The 17,980-nt window shown below is 36.7% G+C and overlaps 1 protein-coding gene across 1 annotated transcript; it reads left to right on the top strand.

Annotated features, from left to right (window-relative positions):
* Window positions 1-7,134: 7,134 nt before the first annotated feature.
* On the top strand, window positions 7,135-14,348 carry Dynlt5 (dynein light chain Tctex-type family member 5). The gene is made up of 3 exons (XM_076863505.1): window positions 7,135-7,171; window positions 12,804-12,928; window positions 14,145-14,348. Exons 1-3 carry the CDS (start codon window positions 7,150-7,152, stop codon window positions 14,346-14,348), a joined length of 351 nt encoding a protein of 116 aa, XP_076719620.1. The 5' UTR covers window positions 7,135-7,149.
* The last annotated feature ends 3,632 nt before the right edge of the window (window positions 14,349-17,980 follow it).

Raw genomic sequence — 17,980 nt, 5'->3', positions numbered from 1 at the left:
ATGGTGTGTCCAGGCGAGAGATTTGATCAGAGCAAGGGACCTAATTATATTTCCAGCTACATCAAACTGATGCCTCAACAGGATCTGATTGAGATATAGCTCCCCCCATGAAGAGAGAGAAACTTGGAGAAATGAAAATGGCCATGTTTCCAAATCCAACCACAACAATAGCTAGTTTTGTACTTTACAGGTAATTAAGTCATTTAACATATAATATCCATGTGCCTAACCTGTGGGTTAAATGGAGAAGATTATTATATTATCCTCCACTTACTTTTGTAAATGGGGAAATGATGGATATTTTCTGAAATGATGGTTTTTTTGATAGATGGTACTGGGAGAAAATATGGAGGAGAAGCTATAAAGCAAACTGAGGAAAGTATACAATAATATATTGTGTTCTAGGAGTAAGGAAAGTTATCTTCAACAAGATCCCAACATGAAGAATCAAGTGGTAAAGCAAAAAGGTGCTTGATAAATATAACTTCAATAAAATTTAGCATTTCTGTTTAGTAAAGGATATAATAGATACAGTTAATAGAATGGTAGGAGATATATGTTTAAAAATCTTGCATGTTAACAATAAAAAGGATATACATTTTATACAAAGGAGATAACAGTTTTCAGAACCAAAGCCTAAAAAGCTAAACAGAATATGAAAAGATGCCCAAGAACACTTGAAACCAGTAAAATATCAATTAGAACTAGATACTGTTTTGCACCCATTCAAACGGCAAAGCATAAGAAAGGAAAATAATACCAAGTATCTGCAAGGAGTTTATAATCTGATGGGAAAGACAATGAACAAGTGAGAATAAAAGTCTTCAATCTATTCACAAAAACATCTAACAGTATTTTTAAATTTTAGCTATCTGTGTGTTCCTTATTCACTCAGCTTTCTCAGAGCCAAAGTCAGTTTTCACAATGGCCCACAAGTCCCACCATGATCTGGCTACCTGACCCCTTTGTAATCATCCTTTTTCAGCTCCCACTACTCTGACCTCTGGACCTTTCAATCCACAGTTCAGCACTATTGCATGTGCTGTTCTCTGTCCATGGTATACTTTTCCTATGCCATCCACATGGCTCACTTCCTCACCTCCTTTGAGTATTTGCCTATGGATATTTAGCTTGACCACTTGGTTTAAAACTGCACTCAGGCCAAGAGCGGTGGCTCCTGTAATCCCAGTGGCTTGGGAGGCTGAAGCAGGAAGATCATAACTTTATAAGCCAGCTTCAATAACTTAGCGAAGCCCCTAAGCAAAACAGTGAGACCGTGTCTCTAAATAAAATATAAAAAAGGGCTGGGGATGTTGCTCAGTGGTTAAACTCCCCTGGGGTTCAATCCTTAAGCAGGACAACTGCACTCAGGCACCCTCTCCCTCACCAACACCCAAACTCCTGTAATCTGATCTACTTTTCCCTGTTGTCTCCTCATACAATACGTAATTTAACTGTTTAGTATTTACTGTCTACTCTCTTTCTTTCCTCACTACAATGAGTTCTATGAGGACAGAGACCTTAGTTAGATTGTTCCAGTACTGTATTCCAAAGATCCAGAATAGTGCTTGGTCCATAATGATCCTTCAATAAGTGTTTTTTGATCATCAAGTAAATAATTAATGCATTATGTTAATTCCTGAACAAGCAACTTCTATTGCTCACAGAAAAGTTAGATTCAAAGGTCCATGTACATATGTTGTCCAGGGTGACTGGAAACTTTTACCTTGTAGGCACAAGATGTATTTAGGCAAATAGAAAAGTGCTCGTTCAAATGTTTCATACAAGATACGTTTTTGGCCTCTTTGCTGAACATTCCATCATACATCTATTCAAAAGAAAATGAACCATTTCATCTGTGTTAGAAATCTGCTATGATGGGCCATGCCCCTTCTTGATGATCCCATAGTAACAAAGAGGTAACCTTGGCACCCACAATCCCAGTGTCACCTCTGACGATTGCTGGGTACAGTGTGGTTTTGAACTTGTGTGCTCATTAGGGAGCTGCAGCAGCAGTTTCCTCAGCTATCCTTTACCATCACCTCACCAATAATGCGAGTAAAACACCCCAAAACTACACCACAATTCAGCAAACTTACTGAACTCCCAAGGAAAGGATTTTTCTATGCATATTTTATCTTACATTCTACATCACATTTGTTAAAAATGGGTTTAATTTTTCTTGTATTACCATTAACCCCCACTTTGCTTAATACATTGTCGTCAAAAAGTACTTCTTGAATGATTTTTTTTTTTTAAAAATCAAAAGAACAAAAATATAAATTAGAACCTGAAGTCTTTTTCTCTGTGCACTCTGACATTTCTCCACTGGGGGGCAGCACATGATCTTAGCAATAACTCCTCCATCCTCCAGACCCTCCCCTCCAAAAAAAAATCTCACTTCATATCATTATTATTATTATGGACTAGAGATTGAACCCATGGCCTTGTGCATGGGAGGAAAGCACTCTTATCAACCGAGCTATATCCCCAGCCCAAAAAAAAAGGCCTACTTTAATGATACCACTAAGGAGACGGTGGCTCCAGGCATTTCTTATTTACAAAGACAAGGAAGAGATGATACTTCTGACATTTAGTCACCTCTTGTTTCAGCTTCAAAACTTCAAAGCAAACAGTAATGTATTGTAAGTTTTTCTTAAAAATAAATAAAAGCTGGGAGAAAGAATTTTTGATGTTTTCATCCAAGGAAATGATAAATGTTTGAGAAGGTAGATATGATTATCCTGATTTGAACATTACACAATGTAAACGTGTATCAAAACATCATGTGATACTCAAATATGTACAATTTTATGTGTCACTAAATAACTAAATAAATGGTGAAAATGGCAGTAAAAATGTCTGAAAGGGAGCTCTTAATAAGAATAGATGCTATGGTGTCTGCTGATGTTTAATTGAAGTTATTGTTACTGTCTCCAACAGTCATAACAATAAGACAGGCCTTGTAGTCTATGTAATCCATAGATGGGTCAGTAAGAAAATTTGCAACATGTTTTTGAGAAAATAAATTCCATCAAAGAATAAATAAGTTCCACATTATTTTTTTTTTCTTTTTTTTCTTTTTTTTTTTGCCTCCTTGCTGCAAAAACCACAAAACACAGTAGTTATGAATGTGTGAGGAGAAAAGAGAGTTAGTGTCTGAAGGGCATTGAGCTAAAGCTCATCCAAGAGGTAAGGTGAGGGTCAAAGATAGCTGATGGAACCTCTGTTGTAGCCCTGGATGGATGCACTGGTTCAAAGCCATATTGCTCTCAGCAATAATGAGAGGTTAGTATGAGACATTTCCAAAGTCAGCCAGCTACAATATAAGAGCTAAAGTTTGTTATTTTGTACAATAGCTCTTTCTCCGTGAAAGCTAATTTTTAACTGTTCTCATAGTAGCACATACAATTGCCAGCATTCACTGAATTCTGTATCAAATTCATACATTTTGATATAAATTTTATGGGACAACTGAAATTCATTCACTCAACTTGCAATGTTGTGACAGGTATCCAATACATATATGATGATATACATTTATTATATATATATACCATTAATAATTAAAATTATAATTTATTTCTGGAGTACCTCATGTTTTATCTTTAAAGATTTGAAAGGGCTTGAGTGGAGCTATTTATTGGTAGAAAATATATCCACATTTTTCCTAAGTCAGTATTCTGAACTTATTACTAAATCGCCCAATTTTAAAATATAGGAACTCTTTCATTTCGAAAAATTTGCCACACCCATATTCTAGTTGAATGTTATTTGCCCATATAGCAAGTATTTTTAATATTTTAACTCTTTTCTCAAGGACTAAATACCTTAGTTTTTTTAAAATTCAGCTCATTCTTCTTTTTTTCTCTTTCTCTAATCCATCTCATTCTGATATCAGAACTATCAGATCTAAGTTTTCAAAAATACCATAAATAGGGTTTAGGGTGTAGCTCAGTGGGAGAGCACTTGGCTAATGTGTAAAGCTCTCATTTTGATCCCCAGTACTTCAAGCAAACACACACACACACACACACACACACACACACACACACACACGATTTTTAAAAAGTAAGATTTTTCTTACAATTTTTCATGAAGTTATAGTCTTGATGAGGACATGGGCAGCCTCGAAAGGTATGGAAAACAATTGACTAAACATGATAAGTTTTCCAGGTTTCCATCAAACTATCTGAAACCTTATCTCTCAAAGCTTCATCTCCTCCACAAAACTAACGTCCAGTTCATATTCTATTGCTTGAAGCATTACCCTCAAAAGTGGCAAACTGCATCAATTAGAATTTATGTCACACCTAATGTTTCTTATAATTATTTATTTTTAAAAAAGCAGTAGTCTAAACAAAATAGGGATTTATTTTTCTCTTACATAAAAGAAGTCTGGAGGGAGGCAATTCAGGGAACTGGCTTTGGTCATTCTGATCTATATGATCCACAGGTCATCTCAAGGACCAAGAAGCTGCTGAGCTCCCACCATCATATCCATATTCCACTAACCAAGGAGGGGAAAAACAGGTTTCTGTTGGTTAAATTCAATTTGTTTTGTTTTTGAGGAAGCTTTCTCAAAATCTCTGCAGTTTCATTTGCATCTCATTAGTTCAAGCCATGTAACTACAGTAAGAAAAGAGACTAAGAATTCGCCTTTAATTTAAACAGAAATATTCTCACAAACTTAGGGTTCTGTAACCAAAGTAGGAGAGAACAACATTGGAAAGAAAATGGCAGTCCACGCCACAATGCTTATTACAATTTTCTTTATGATAATGGAATATTGGAAACAACTTAAAAGGTCCAGTGAATAAATGGTTAACAAAATGCAGAATGTTCATATGGTAAGTGCTGTCTTGATATTTAAAATATTGATGCACACTACTCTTTGTTGACATGGAAAGTTATCCATGATACAGTTTCAAATGGAAAGATAAAATAACACCAGCAGCTATGCTACAATTTCCATATGCAAGATGTATCACTGAAAAGAATTTTTGTTAATGTTGATAGTGGTTAGGTAACCACAGAGGTTTGTCATTTTTGTATAGTTTTCTTTCTTTGTCATTTTCTATGTGCTTTCAATTTTTTTACAAGTATACATTGTTTATGTGACTACTGTGGAAATAAAAAGGTACTGAATGAAATCATCTTCAAAAATTCATAAAAAGCCAATCTGTAAAACTTTCTATTTGCATGCCAATTTTTTACCATTAGAGTTTTAAAGCTGCCCTTATGACACTAATTTCATAGCAATGATACTATGAAGTACATGATTATTAATCTTCAAGTAAGTCTGAATAAAGCAATTTTATAAAAATCCTTATTTGCCTTAGTTTTAGTCTTAGACCATTCACCCCAGCTAATTGGAGTCTTGTACCAACTCTACTTACCACTGTCTCTGAATTTTTAGTATGGTATTTAGTAGAAAAGAAATGGGGTTTTTATCAAAACCTTCTGAAGTTCGTGCATATAAATTTTAATTACAGTAATTGATTATGTCAAGTAGTTATTTTCATTCTGTCAGATATCATCATATGTGAGACTTTGTCACTGGGAACTCAATAGGGAGCTCAATATTTGAAATCTGTCTTCCTCCCAACATGTACGACATTAAACCCTTTGCTTCATTTCCTTTATCTGTGAAATGGGTAGAATAATGATTCCTTTGCTTATGTTACAGGATATTGTGAAGGTTTTAAAGTGAGATAACTGATGGGAAATGTTTTGCAAAGCGAAAGCACCTACTATTCTGGGGTGCGCTGAGTGATCTCAGAATAGAGGGGCTTATACAACATGGGGTTTTCGAAGCAGAAACGTTCATCTTTGATACTACCCACAACACCTGCAGCCGCTAGAGCCAATTAGGTTGCTTGCTACTTCAAAGGGCAGTAGAAAACCGAGGCACACAGGTGTTATAAAAAAGAAGACAAAATCACTAATCCAGAAACCCACCATGTGGGGAAAAAAGGAGCCAGTATTTCCTGCATCACTTTCTTGGGCTGGTTGGGTAAACCTTAATTTATCTTGTAAATTGTATTGTATTAAAGGATTTTTTAGATAAACTATCCATGGTGTCCTTAAAAATATCAATTTGTAAGAAGTTCATTAATTCCCACAGAGCTGAGAATTAATTATTTTAACTCCTTACAGAGGAAAAACCCCAAAGGGTTGAGAACAGATATCTCGTTCTCATTTAATTAAAACAAACAAACAAACAAAAAAGCCTATTTAGAAAAGTGTCACTCTGTTCACACATGCTATTCTAGCATTTCCTTTGAAATGACATCTGTCTCAACTTCCATGTTCACAGGTGGAGGAAATTGGGGGTAGAGAGTTTGCAGTTGAATTTCATCTGCGCTAAGCTGAATTAAGTAGTGCTGGAGGGACAGTGGGGGCTCCCCTTTGCTTGTGTCTCCTATTTAGCACCTGGATAAGCTCAGGTTGCCTTGGTAACCAAGCCCAAACTCTTTCTTAATGTTGAAAAGGGTGATTGATGCTTATTGACTTAGAATAGTTTGGGTGAATTGTGGTTTCTTTCACCACGTAGATAAGTTTCTCATTTTTCTCCTTTATACTAAAGGGATTTGGTAGGAACATATAATAGTGAGCTTTTTATAATACCCTATGTATACACAGATTTGTTTCCCAACATTTTAAGCTCCCTTATATATTACCAGTCCCTTGTGAGCTTTGTCTACTTTGAGGAATATTTTTGCATCTGTGTTAGAGATGCAATTGGCAATGGCTTTTGAAGCAGGCACTCTGTCACATGATAGACATACAGCAACCCAGGGGCACTTTCTGGATGACCAGATGACCTGGGTAACTCCACCACCCTTCAACCACTCACTGATACTTGCTCCAACTAACTTCTCTTCATCTCAGTTGTTTTCATCTCTAACATGTTTTAGACTTTAAATAGGTCCCTGGAATATTTATATAAAACTTCCTTGAAATTTCCATAGAAAAAATTTTACCTCTGTAAATATATTAGCTTAAAGCAATAGTATGGGTTTTTTAAAATTATTATAATAATAGTGGTTAAAGTGTATTTTCTCCCTTGCTTTTAGCTCTGTGAGTACCGTGTCTTATATGGACGAACCAGGCCAACGTGACGAGGTCTCTCGCCTTCCAATCCAGATGGAGAACACCTATCAGTTGGGTGTGTTACTTAACCACTCATCCCTCTTATAAACTTATGATAACTGATGTTTACTTAAAATGATATCTGATAGCCTGTCATTGTCTTCAATCCTAGCATAAGAACCTTAATTGATTAATTTGATGCTGCCTTAGTTTCTTCCTCTGCAAAATGGGAACATCATTTATTGCCTGCTTTTCTTTACCAGTGTTTCCTAAATACCAAGTAATTCACTGGGAGGCATTGATGTGTGTATTACATGATTGGATTAAGAATTTCATTGGGTATTTCTGGATGGAGTTATTATATACATTTTACACACAAACACATACATGTTAAGTGAAAGATACATGCATTGATGATTTTTATCTAACAAAACCAATCAGTACTGTTGATCGGTGGAGGAAAAATCTCCAAGGCAGAACCAAATAATTTGTGGTCCCCTGTTGACAGAGATGTTTATCTATTACCACAGAGGTTTCAGGTCTTTGAAAACAACGATCTTTGCACCTGCCCCTATACTCCCAAGTGGAGCCCATAGCAAATATCTTTTCCCATTCATGTTTCTCATAGACCTACTTGTTTTCTCTAAATATGTACCTGCCCACGATTATCTGAATTTATGTGTAATTACTGCTCTGTAGAAATTCCACAGAGACTTCCCAAGAGGAAAAAAAAAAAAGGCCCCATGAGCCAGGGTAATTCCATCTGTGACCAGTTAACCCCAAGAAAATTATAAACTACCAGCGCATCCTACTAGATCCTGTATGCAGTTTTCAACAGTAATCTCTAAAACTGCATGGATTATAGGGCTTCATAATTAGTCGACTAGGTTTCCACTAGCTAATATTGCTGCCATCAATACACTTTTATACTCTTTCTGGTGACAATACCCAATTTTCCTTGGGGATGTTCCACAGCCACTACCATTACCACATTTTGTCCACACAATTCTGCTGTGACAACGCTGGCTTCATAGATGGCACAGTAAGTGATTCTGGATGGCATGTAACCCTGGTCAATCCAATAAAAACTTCTGAGATTAAATTCAGGAAATATTGTTTGAACTGTTAGAGAAGCAGATAAGGCTATGGAATCCAAACAAATATAGGGTCTGTGGCATTTTCTACCATCTTGCCCTCACATAGAACTCCACATGAAACGGAGAGAGAACAACTGAATCCTGATGCCATATTTGAATCCTAAATCCAGTTGGCTATCTTAGACTTTTCAGTTTGGTGAGATAAGTTTGGATCAGGATTTTTCCCCACTGATAACGGAAACTTCTTAAGCACTGGGGGCCTATACCCTTGAGCTACACCCACTGAAAAGCTTTGAATCAGATTTCAAAAAGATAAGGCAGTTGAAATGTGAATTCCTGTGTTTCTTCTTTGTAAGGCTACATTTTCACAACGTATTTCTTTAAATAGACAAACTAAATTATCTTATCAGTTTTAGTACTGGGTGTTGGACCAAGTTAGAAAAGTAATTTCAGGAAAAGCTTAGTACAGATAAAATATTTCCATATTTTCTTATAAAAGTCTGTGTGAATTATTTATTTATGATTAAAGTCTCTTTATGTTCCACAATCCAATTTTTTTAAGCATTCAGATAGCCATTTTAATCAAAACTGTATTTCCACTTCTACTTATTTCTGGGCTTATTTTGCATGAGAAAAGTACTCTGTGAGCCTTTAGTAAAATTTTCTCATATCTGCACAATGTAATACTGGATAGAAGAGTCGGGATGGAAATCAGTCAGCTACCAGCTCTATCATGTTTAAATTTATATTTTAGCCAATGACGTTGGCATCACCTAAACACATCTTAAGTGTGTAGCAGGTTTGTCCTCCCTTTGAACAATTACAATTACCAAAATTGAGGTGCAACATGAATGTAATTCATGAAAGTAGGAGAGGAAATGGATAAAGGTATTTTTTAAAAGTAAACATAATTTGCATTTTTTTCACTAATTACTAAACAAGAGTACAGAAGAACACACAGGCTTGGGATCTGATACATCTAAATTTGAATTCTAGTTTTGATAAATTCTAGGCAAATGATATTTGAGTAAAGTGTTTAACATCCTTGAATCTTAAGTTTCTTCATATGTAAATAAGGATAATAGTCTATGAGAATCAAATGAGTTAATCTATTTGAATTGCTTCCCTGTTGGTTTCTATTGCTCCTGAAAGTGTCAGACTCCAGAAACATACCGTAATCTCTAAGAATAAAGGCCTCCTGTGATATTCAATGTAGCTTCCTATTGATTATAGATTAAGTGTTCCATGAGACTTTTTCTGGAGTTATAATTAAAGTGGTGCCTGATTCTTTAAAAACGTTGTTTATAAGCATGAGGGCTTTTGTTAGCCATCTTTGCAGTCATGCTGAGACAGCCTGCCTGAGAATGAAGCACGTAATAGAAAGTAGAACCTACATACTGAGAGGAGAGACAGAGATCACCCGAGCTCAGTTTTTAGTGCAGTGTTCTGGTCCTGTCTCTGGTGTCAGATTTTCTTGGGCAGAACTTGTCAATCTCTCAGCATTGACTCTGTGCCATCCCATGGATCCTTCCCAACCCTGGGGGCCTTACTGTCTTCCTACTTATCTCCTCTCCCATCCTGCTGTCTTCTCAGCAAGACGCATCCTCTCCCACAGCTTACTGCAGAGGGCCATAACCACAGTAACAGCAAAACACCAATAAAATAAATATCTAATGAGTGTTTCATTATGTGGTACAACTGTTCTAAACATTGTAAATATTTAACTCATTTAATCCTAACGAAAATTAATATGTTGTGATTCTCATTACCCCAGCTTAGAACTGGGCATGGATATATTAAATGATCTTAACTTTAGCTGCCCTCTTTTAAATCTATTTTTAATTTTATTCGGTCATGATTTCTTCACATCTTTGCCTTTAAATTTCTAAAACAGTTGAGGAAAATCTACCTTAAAAAAAGAAGAAGAAAAGCTAGTCAATTCTGAAAGTGACTTCAGAGCAGCTTAATTTGAAAATCAAACATTGACTCCTTTATCTTTCTATCTATCTATCTATCTATCTATCTATCTATCTATCTATCTATCTATCTATCTCAGCATCCCAATCTAAGCAATGGATGATGCTGGATGTGTAGGGAAATGCCGCAATGAAATGAGAAAAAAAAAATTTATTTCTATATTTCAAAATGTTTTCAAAATAGAAGCTTGTTAATAGGATTGGGAAAAAAACTGAGCAAAGTATGGAAAGAACATTGGTACAGCTGGACAATGGGAACTACTGGGAACAGGGACTCAAGTGTCACCCAGATTCTCTTTCCAGGGCTAACCTGTGTGCAGGCTTCCTTTCTACCATGAAAAAAAAATATGGCCTTTGGCAGTTCCTAAGATTCTTAAGTCTTCTGTTAAAGAAAGAGGTTGACTCTTTTTTTTTTTTTTTTTTTTCCTAGTTTCAGTTTAAAATAAGAGTGTCTAATTAGAAAGGACTCTAATTGGCCTGTCTCAGGGCAGTGTCACCTGTGAGTCAATCAACCATGCTCAGAACTTGAGCTTATGGAAGGTGAGAGGTAGATCCTGAAGAGCCACATGAGTGGAGAATGAAGAGATCAGTTCCCAGAAAGGAAGATACTGTTCCCAGAAGGAAGAGAGGAGCACTAGGCAGACAAAATACCTGCACTCAAGGAATTTGCCATTTTCTAAAGGAAATCATGCCTATAAGTAGATACAATGCCAGGCAGAACTAAGTTCCAGGTGAATGACGATGGCCAAGAATATTCAAATGGAAATTTTCTATAAGGTCCACAGGAAAGTAACAGAACTGTATGAATTGGAACTAGTTTACAGGAGTACTTACATGTGTCGCTCTATCTCTGACCCCAACCAGCAGGAGCAAGCCATTCACAGATTGATAATCTCGTGTCTGAATAATGGTTAGTTTTAATAGTGGTTAGTTCTCAGAGTCACCGTATCACATGTGTAGACTTACTTCCCACCACGATTTACACTGAAGTGAGCAATTTCTATATTATCCAAGTGAAAATACTATTTTTGGATCCTATGACTAGCCTATGGTCACAAACTACACCCTTCTGTTAAGTTCAGCCTAAGAAACTTCAGCAGGAAGGTAGAAGGGAGGACTGTGCAGCCTGGGAATTCACTTTCCTGGATCCTTGCCCATGAGCTCATCTCAGCCAAAGGACGCTAGCTGCTCACAAGGGAGCCATCTCCACACAACTGCTCTGGGATTAAGAGCTGCCTTCCTGGATTCCTCAAGCCAAGGGTTAGGTGAGAGTAACATCCTCACTTCCACTGGCCATGGAGGACTGCACTATCCCTTATGATTTCCTCTGACCCAGTCATTCCCTTGATTAAATCATTCTGGATTTTCCTAACTTCAGTTTTCCATGTTTACTTAGACCCTGACAGACATAGGCATTAAAACTAAACTTATTAATAGATACTGATGACTACTAAAAGAGAATTGGATATGGTTCCCAGTCTCATTCCTTCATATTCCAGGGATGCAGGATAAAACAGATTCGTTTGAAATAATGACCTGAATGCGAACTAAATGTGGCCGAAAATATAAACTCTAGTATTAGACAAACCTGTCCATCCCAGCTCTGCCACTGTGTGATTCTAGACAGGTTAATGAAATGTACTTAGACCTGCGTATTGGAGACAACAAGGGAGATTCACCTCAGATGTATAAACAATTATATAAACAAAAGTAAAGTGCTTATCATGGTGCTTGATACATAGACAATGACCAGCAAAAAAAAAGTAGCCATTATTTGTGTGATGATTATTATCTATAAAGTGTTTAATTCTATTTAAATTTAGAAATCATACATTAAATATTTATGTGCTTAGCACTGACTTTGAAAAGGATAAAATCCAATCTTGCTTACCATTTTACTAGAGAGAAACTCGGGTTTGCCTTAGCTATTATCAAGTGGATGATGAGCCAGTACAGCAGCAGGGACCAGTGTGTGGGAATTAGGGAGAGCTGAAGGGTGAATTGCACCTGAGGGGAGGTTCAAGTCTATCTGAAGAAGACACCTGAGCTGGACTTGAAATATGAGTGGATATTTCTCAGATGCACAGATGGGGAGTGGTGCTCCACTTGAAAGTAAGTGCAAGAAAAAGACACGTGAGCATCCTTTAAAAGACAGGTGGGCCCCAGGAGCTGGAGCATCGTGGGTATGGGAGCCATGGCAGAGAAGCAAAGACCATAGGTTGGTTAGGAGCCAAACCATAGAACTTGTCGAGGGGGACGTCACTTCAGGGTCCAGGGTTTCAAGCAATTGTTCTCATTGCAATGTGGTAGGTAAATTAGAGGATGGAAGAGCTGGGGAGCCAACTAGAAACATCTTGACACTGAAGTTCAGTCACCGGCATGGGAACTAGGAAGAAAGAGCTGCAAAGTCAAACAGTATTAATCACACTCTGTACGTAGTCTGATGTATTGTCTTCTTTTCTTCCCCCAGAAAACCTAACTGGACCCCTCACTAGGACCTCTTTCTTCCTTATTATATAGAGGCCACCAGACTAGTAAGGCCTCTCCATGTTTCAGTGTTCTCTGATTAGCCTATGGGGCAGGAGGATATGATTTTAAATTACTTCTTACAAAGAATTTCCATGTGTATTTTCAGGTCCTACCAAACATTTTCCTGTGGTCACTGTTAATCATATCTTGCAAGATGTGTTGACTGACTATCTGCAAAAAGAAGAGTATGAACCAGAGTTCTGCAGACAGATAACTAAAACAATTTCAGAGGTACATGTGTGATTTGCCCAAGAGGTTAGCTATAACTACAATATTTGCTGAAAGCACAACACACCTCCTACTTTTAATGAAGGAAATTCACCATTCAGTAGTAGTTAAAAATTATATTTTATCAAACTATTTATTGTGTCATATGCCATATATGTGTTATATAACAAGCATTTGTCTAAAACAATGTAGTTTTTTCATTTCTTCTAATTAGTTTTACATGATAGCGGAGTGCATTTTGATTCACTGTATAGAAATGGAGCACAGACTTTCATTTCTCTGGTTGTACTCAATGTAGAGTCACATTCATACAATCATATATATATATATATATATATATATATATATATATATATATATATATATATATACACACACACATACTTAGGGTAATGATGTCTGTCTCATTCCACCATCTTTCCCACCACCCCACTACCCCCTCCCCTCTCCTCACTCCCTTTTGCCCAATCCTAAGTTCCTCCATTCTTCTCTTCCCTTTCTCCCCTCATTAAAACAATGTATTTTGTCATGTATGACTAAAAAAAAAAAAAGAATAAAATTAAAAGCAATAATAAGGTAAAAAACAATATATTTTGAACAAAAATATATAAAAACAACTTCACTTTAAAAATTTTTATTGTAAAAGATAGTGTTTTGGTCATCATTTTCTTTTCACCATAGCAGCTTTTTTAAGAGCCATTAAATTTAGACAATGGATCCCCAAATCCTTTCTAGTTTTATCAACTAAATTACTATCATTTTAGCATGGTTTCCTCTGCTTTGTGTTTTTAGTGAACTATTTAATAAACTTTTGTGACTGCTCAAGTTACAAGAGCTTGCAGAGAATGGCTCCTCGTCAGACCTTCTAGACAGTGTGACTCTAGCTGGACTACCCTAGTGCTAACACTCTTCAAGGGATGCTGCCTTAATTTAGGTTTTCAAGAACACAGCATTAAATTGCAATGTGCCCTGAATGAGTTTTTCCATGTGCCTTAGAAAATGTAGATTTATTGCTGATTTATGATTTTTGCCCTGAACATCCCATCTCATGAGGAGAGTTCTGAAGGAAATCATAGCTTCAGTTCTGCAGCCACTATGGAAAGCATCTACGATGCAGCACACTGTTTTTTTAAATCCACTATGTTTATAACAAAGGTTGAGATCTCTGAGTTTTAATATGTGGCTAAATAAGGAACCCCTCCTTTTTTTAAATTTCTAGGTTATTAAAGCCCGGGTCAAGGAATTGATGATTCCACGGTACAAACTAATTGTAATGATTCACATTGGACAACTGAATGGTCAGAGCATACTTATTGGAAGCAGATGCCTCTGGGATCCTAAAAGTGATACAGTTTCATCCTATGTTTTCAGAAATTCTTCTCTCTTTGCTCTTGCAAATGTCTATGCAGTATACTTTGAGTGATTGAAAATGAGAAATGTTGATTTTTCTTTTCAAATCATGAAATGGGCTGTATCTATGCACACACAAAGTGTTACTGTCAAAAATTTTAAGACTAACACTTCAAACAACTGGAAGCTTTTGAACCTTTTCACATTGTAAGTAAGGATCAGGGTCAGGGAGGGGATACGAGAGAATCTTGTTGATCCACAGCAGGAACTAAGTCTTGGTTCTGTTGGAATGTTTTTCATAAACATAGATTCTTATTGAATAAAACTTTGGGTAGTAATTATTTTAATTATCCTTTAGCTAGAAAGTTAGAATTTCCTGCAATCCTTTTTGATGAAGAGAAATTTTGGCAATATATGACTATGTATCCTGGCCAACAGAAGACAGTAGAATAGTCAACATGGTGTACACAAATGATAAATGTTAATATGCCTCAGTGCTGCATATAAAGGAATACTGGTTTTCATTTTGCACTTAATAAATTGAGCAGCATTCATTAACTGCAATTATTGTTACATGTACCTGACAGTTGAAACTGCTGAGGTAGAATTAATGACTTCATAACAATTACCATGGTCCCATGGGCCTCAAGCTAAAACTAGAAGCTCTTGTGGGCTGCTTGCACTTTACAAAATTGTGGAAGGACCATACATTGGCTCTTCGATAATGGAAACTATAACTGAACAAAGGCTTTTTAGGACACTGAAGTAGACATTATATTAAATATACATGATGCTTAATAGTAAATGTATCTGTAACACATAGAATCACATATTAGAAAGAGACACTACTTTTAAATATACACTGCCTGATGTGTCTCTGAATAGGTTCTCCCCCACTAATGAAATTTTACACAAAATGTATAGCTGGCAGCTTAACAAATAAAATATGTATACTTACCATTTTGTTCCTCTGAATTTAATACTAAAGTGACCCAGTGTGGTTTTGAATGGATGGGTATTAAAATTTACAGGGCTGAAATAGCTTATTATTCTGCTGGTTAATGTATCTTATACCATGGATCATTTATTTTTATGGAGCTTTCAGGCCTTTGTGTGCATGTAAAATGATGCTGTGTTGTTCCTGGATGGTAAGTAGACTGCCTAGAGGACATTTGTTAAAGGTCAAAGACAAATCGTTCACATATGGAGAAAATTAGCAATGTTATAGTCCTAAGGAAAAAATGATGTGTAATTCATATCAAAAAGAACTTAACAAATGGAAAAACCAGTCATTGCTTTCTACTTTTAAATGTTTGGGTGTCTTACTTTTCCCTAAACTGTAGTAAAAAATGCCTATCTTTTAAATCCCTTTCCTTCTCCTTTTTCTGGCTTACCAAGTGACTTTTCAAAGTGAATTTGTCAATTTTCAGGGTTTTTTCAAAAGAAATTTTTAGCTGTTGATGGACTTTTATTTTATTCATTTATTTATATGCGGTGCTGAGAATTGAACCCAGTGACTCACACATGCTAGGCAAGCGCTTTACCACTGAGCCACAACCCCAGCCCCAATTTTCAGTTTTTTTTTCTGTTAGTGCTTTCATGGGAATATGTGTGTGTGATAATTTATCACAACAATATTTGTCCCGTCTCCACGGGTCGATTTTGGATCTGGATTATATTATAAATGTTGTAAGTAGATGAGCTTTGTGTTTTCATTATACATTTGTGAACAACTTCCTTCTTGGACCAATGGTAAGGACAATCTCACAACAATTTTGCATGAATAAAGCAGAATGAAGAAACATTTGTAGTAGATAGAAAGCCAATTGTAAAAAATTTTTTAAAAGTCTTTTTTTTTTCAGAGTGCTAAATTCTAATCCATGAAATAATTTATCAGCATTTATCCTAAGTTTTAGCGGCATCAAAGTCTTAAAACATGATAACAGGTAAAAAACAAACAAACAAACAAAAAAGAAGCAGTTCCTCATCACATTGCCATGTACTACTATAATTCAGATGAATTCAGAGATGAATTCTAGCAATTATATAGCAGTAGAAGAATATACAGTAAAAACCAACTTATTGTGACTAATTTAGGAGAGTACCAGTTACCACACAAAGCCTTGGGGTAAGAAATTTTTAAAGAAATGACACTGTAAATTTGCAGGAGTTATTTTACTCTAAAAAAACGCTTAACATCCCTGGCATTTCCCTAGGCTTCCTATGTGCCATTCTTCTTCCTGGACCGGCTGTGTCCCTCCTCACCTCAGAACATTCACTTATGCTCTTCTCACCTCAGAACACGCCTCCCCATTCCGTCAGCACCTTTCTTCACTTTTCTGAGTCAGCCTCAGGTCTCTCCTTCTCTCCAAGTCCTTCTTCCCCTGTCGCATCCTCCTGCTCTCTCTTCTCTGATGACTCTCATAGTTGAACTCCTGCTTGTTCCTCAGTTAATTTTTTGAATATTAGTTTTGTTTCCCCATACTAGGTCAAAATAATTGAGTACATGGACCACATATCCTGACAACACCTCACAAATAAAATCTAATTCATCCTTACCCTTAAGTACGTGGCACAGAGTTGCCCAACTCCAAGCTTCACAGAAAACAGCAAAGCACAGTTCAGTCTTTGAGGAATGAGATCGAATCCCATCAGAATAACAGATGGAAGGAGACCCTCATCGTTATACAAAATACATGTATGATGATGTGAGGGGGAAGAAAAAAAGAGAGAGAGAGAAATGTGTCACATTAAATTGGGTAGAGAGAGGTGATGGGAGGGGAGTGGAGGGGAGGGGGGATAGGAAGGGCAGCAGAATAAAATAGACACTAGTATTGCTGTGTGTATATACGTGGCCGTATAACCAATGTGATTCTGCAACCTGTACACTTGGAAAAATGAGAATTCATACCCCATTTGAATCAAATGTAAGATATGTCAAGATCATTGTATTGTCAGGAGCAATTAATTAAAAAAAAAAAAAAAAAAAAGAATTAACAGAAGAACACAGGTGACCAGGGCAGAATTTGTTGTCACAGAAAAAGTTCAGGCTGCTTTTGTCTGATTATAGAGGATTTATGGGCAGCTTTGTGAAGGGGGTAAGTAGAAGTCCAACAGACACAGGAGTACATCAAGGAGTATAAACTGGATCAAACACAGCATTTGTGAAGGTAAGTTGGTTAGAAGGTGGTAAGACTGGAAGGTGACTGGGTAAGGCAGTGACACTCAGACCAAGGCGAATCATCAAAGGCTTTTCAGTAGAGCAGTGTAGGCGAAGCAACTGTGAGCAGATGGTGGAAAAGAGCAGGAAAAAAAAGAACATGTAGGAGAGATGAGAGGTGATGAAAATCTGACCGAGGCAATGGCATTGAAAACAGGAGACAGCAGTTGTGGGCGACGTTACATGGACAGAGTCTGCATGATTAGGCAAAGGGGAAGGAGGAATCAGAAGCAAAGCTAAGGCACTCCAGCCTGGAGAGATGGCCTAAGGTTTCAAGCTCTGGGTGTTTGCAGACTTCAGACCAAATCCTGCCATTCCAGGCACTTTTTAAGTAAAATTAAATAAGTCACTGATCTCACCAAGCTGCAACTTCCCTGTAGTAAAGTAATAATAACGTTGGTGCCTACCACACAGGATTTTGGTAGATGAAATTCATATTTGCTAAATTCAACAGCATAATCCCTGATAGATAGCCCCTGATGAAT

Source organism: Callospermophilus lateralis, chromosome 7 (genome assembly GCF_048772815.1).
Source record: "Callospermophilus lateralis isolate mCalLat2 chromosome 7, mCalLat2.hap1, whole genome shotgun sequence".
Classification (NCBI taxonomy): Eukaryota; Metazoa; Chordata; class Mammalia; order Rodentia; family Sciuridae; genus Callospermophilus; species Callospermophilus lateralis.
This window is presented reverse-complemented; position numbering and strand designations above follow the sequence as displayed.

What these genes read in the sequence shown, in the direction of transcription:
- Dynlt5 (XM_076863505.1), top strand. Translation starts at nt 7,150, where the DNA reads ATGGAGAACACCTATCAGTTGG. An exon ending in GGAGAACACCTATCAGTTGG is followed by an intron (nt 7,172 to 12,803) that starts GTGTGTTACTTA and finishes GTGTATTTTCAG; the next exon opens with GTCCTACCAAACATTTTCCT. An exon ending in TAACTAAAACAATTTCAGAG is followed by an intron (nt 12,929 to 14,144) that starts GTACATGTGTGA and finishes TTAAATTTCTAG; the next exon opens with GTTATTAAAGCCCGGGTCAA.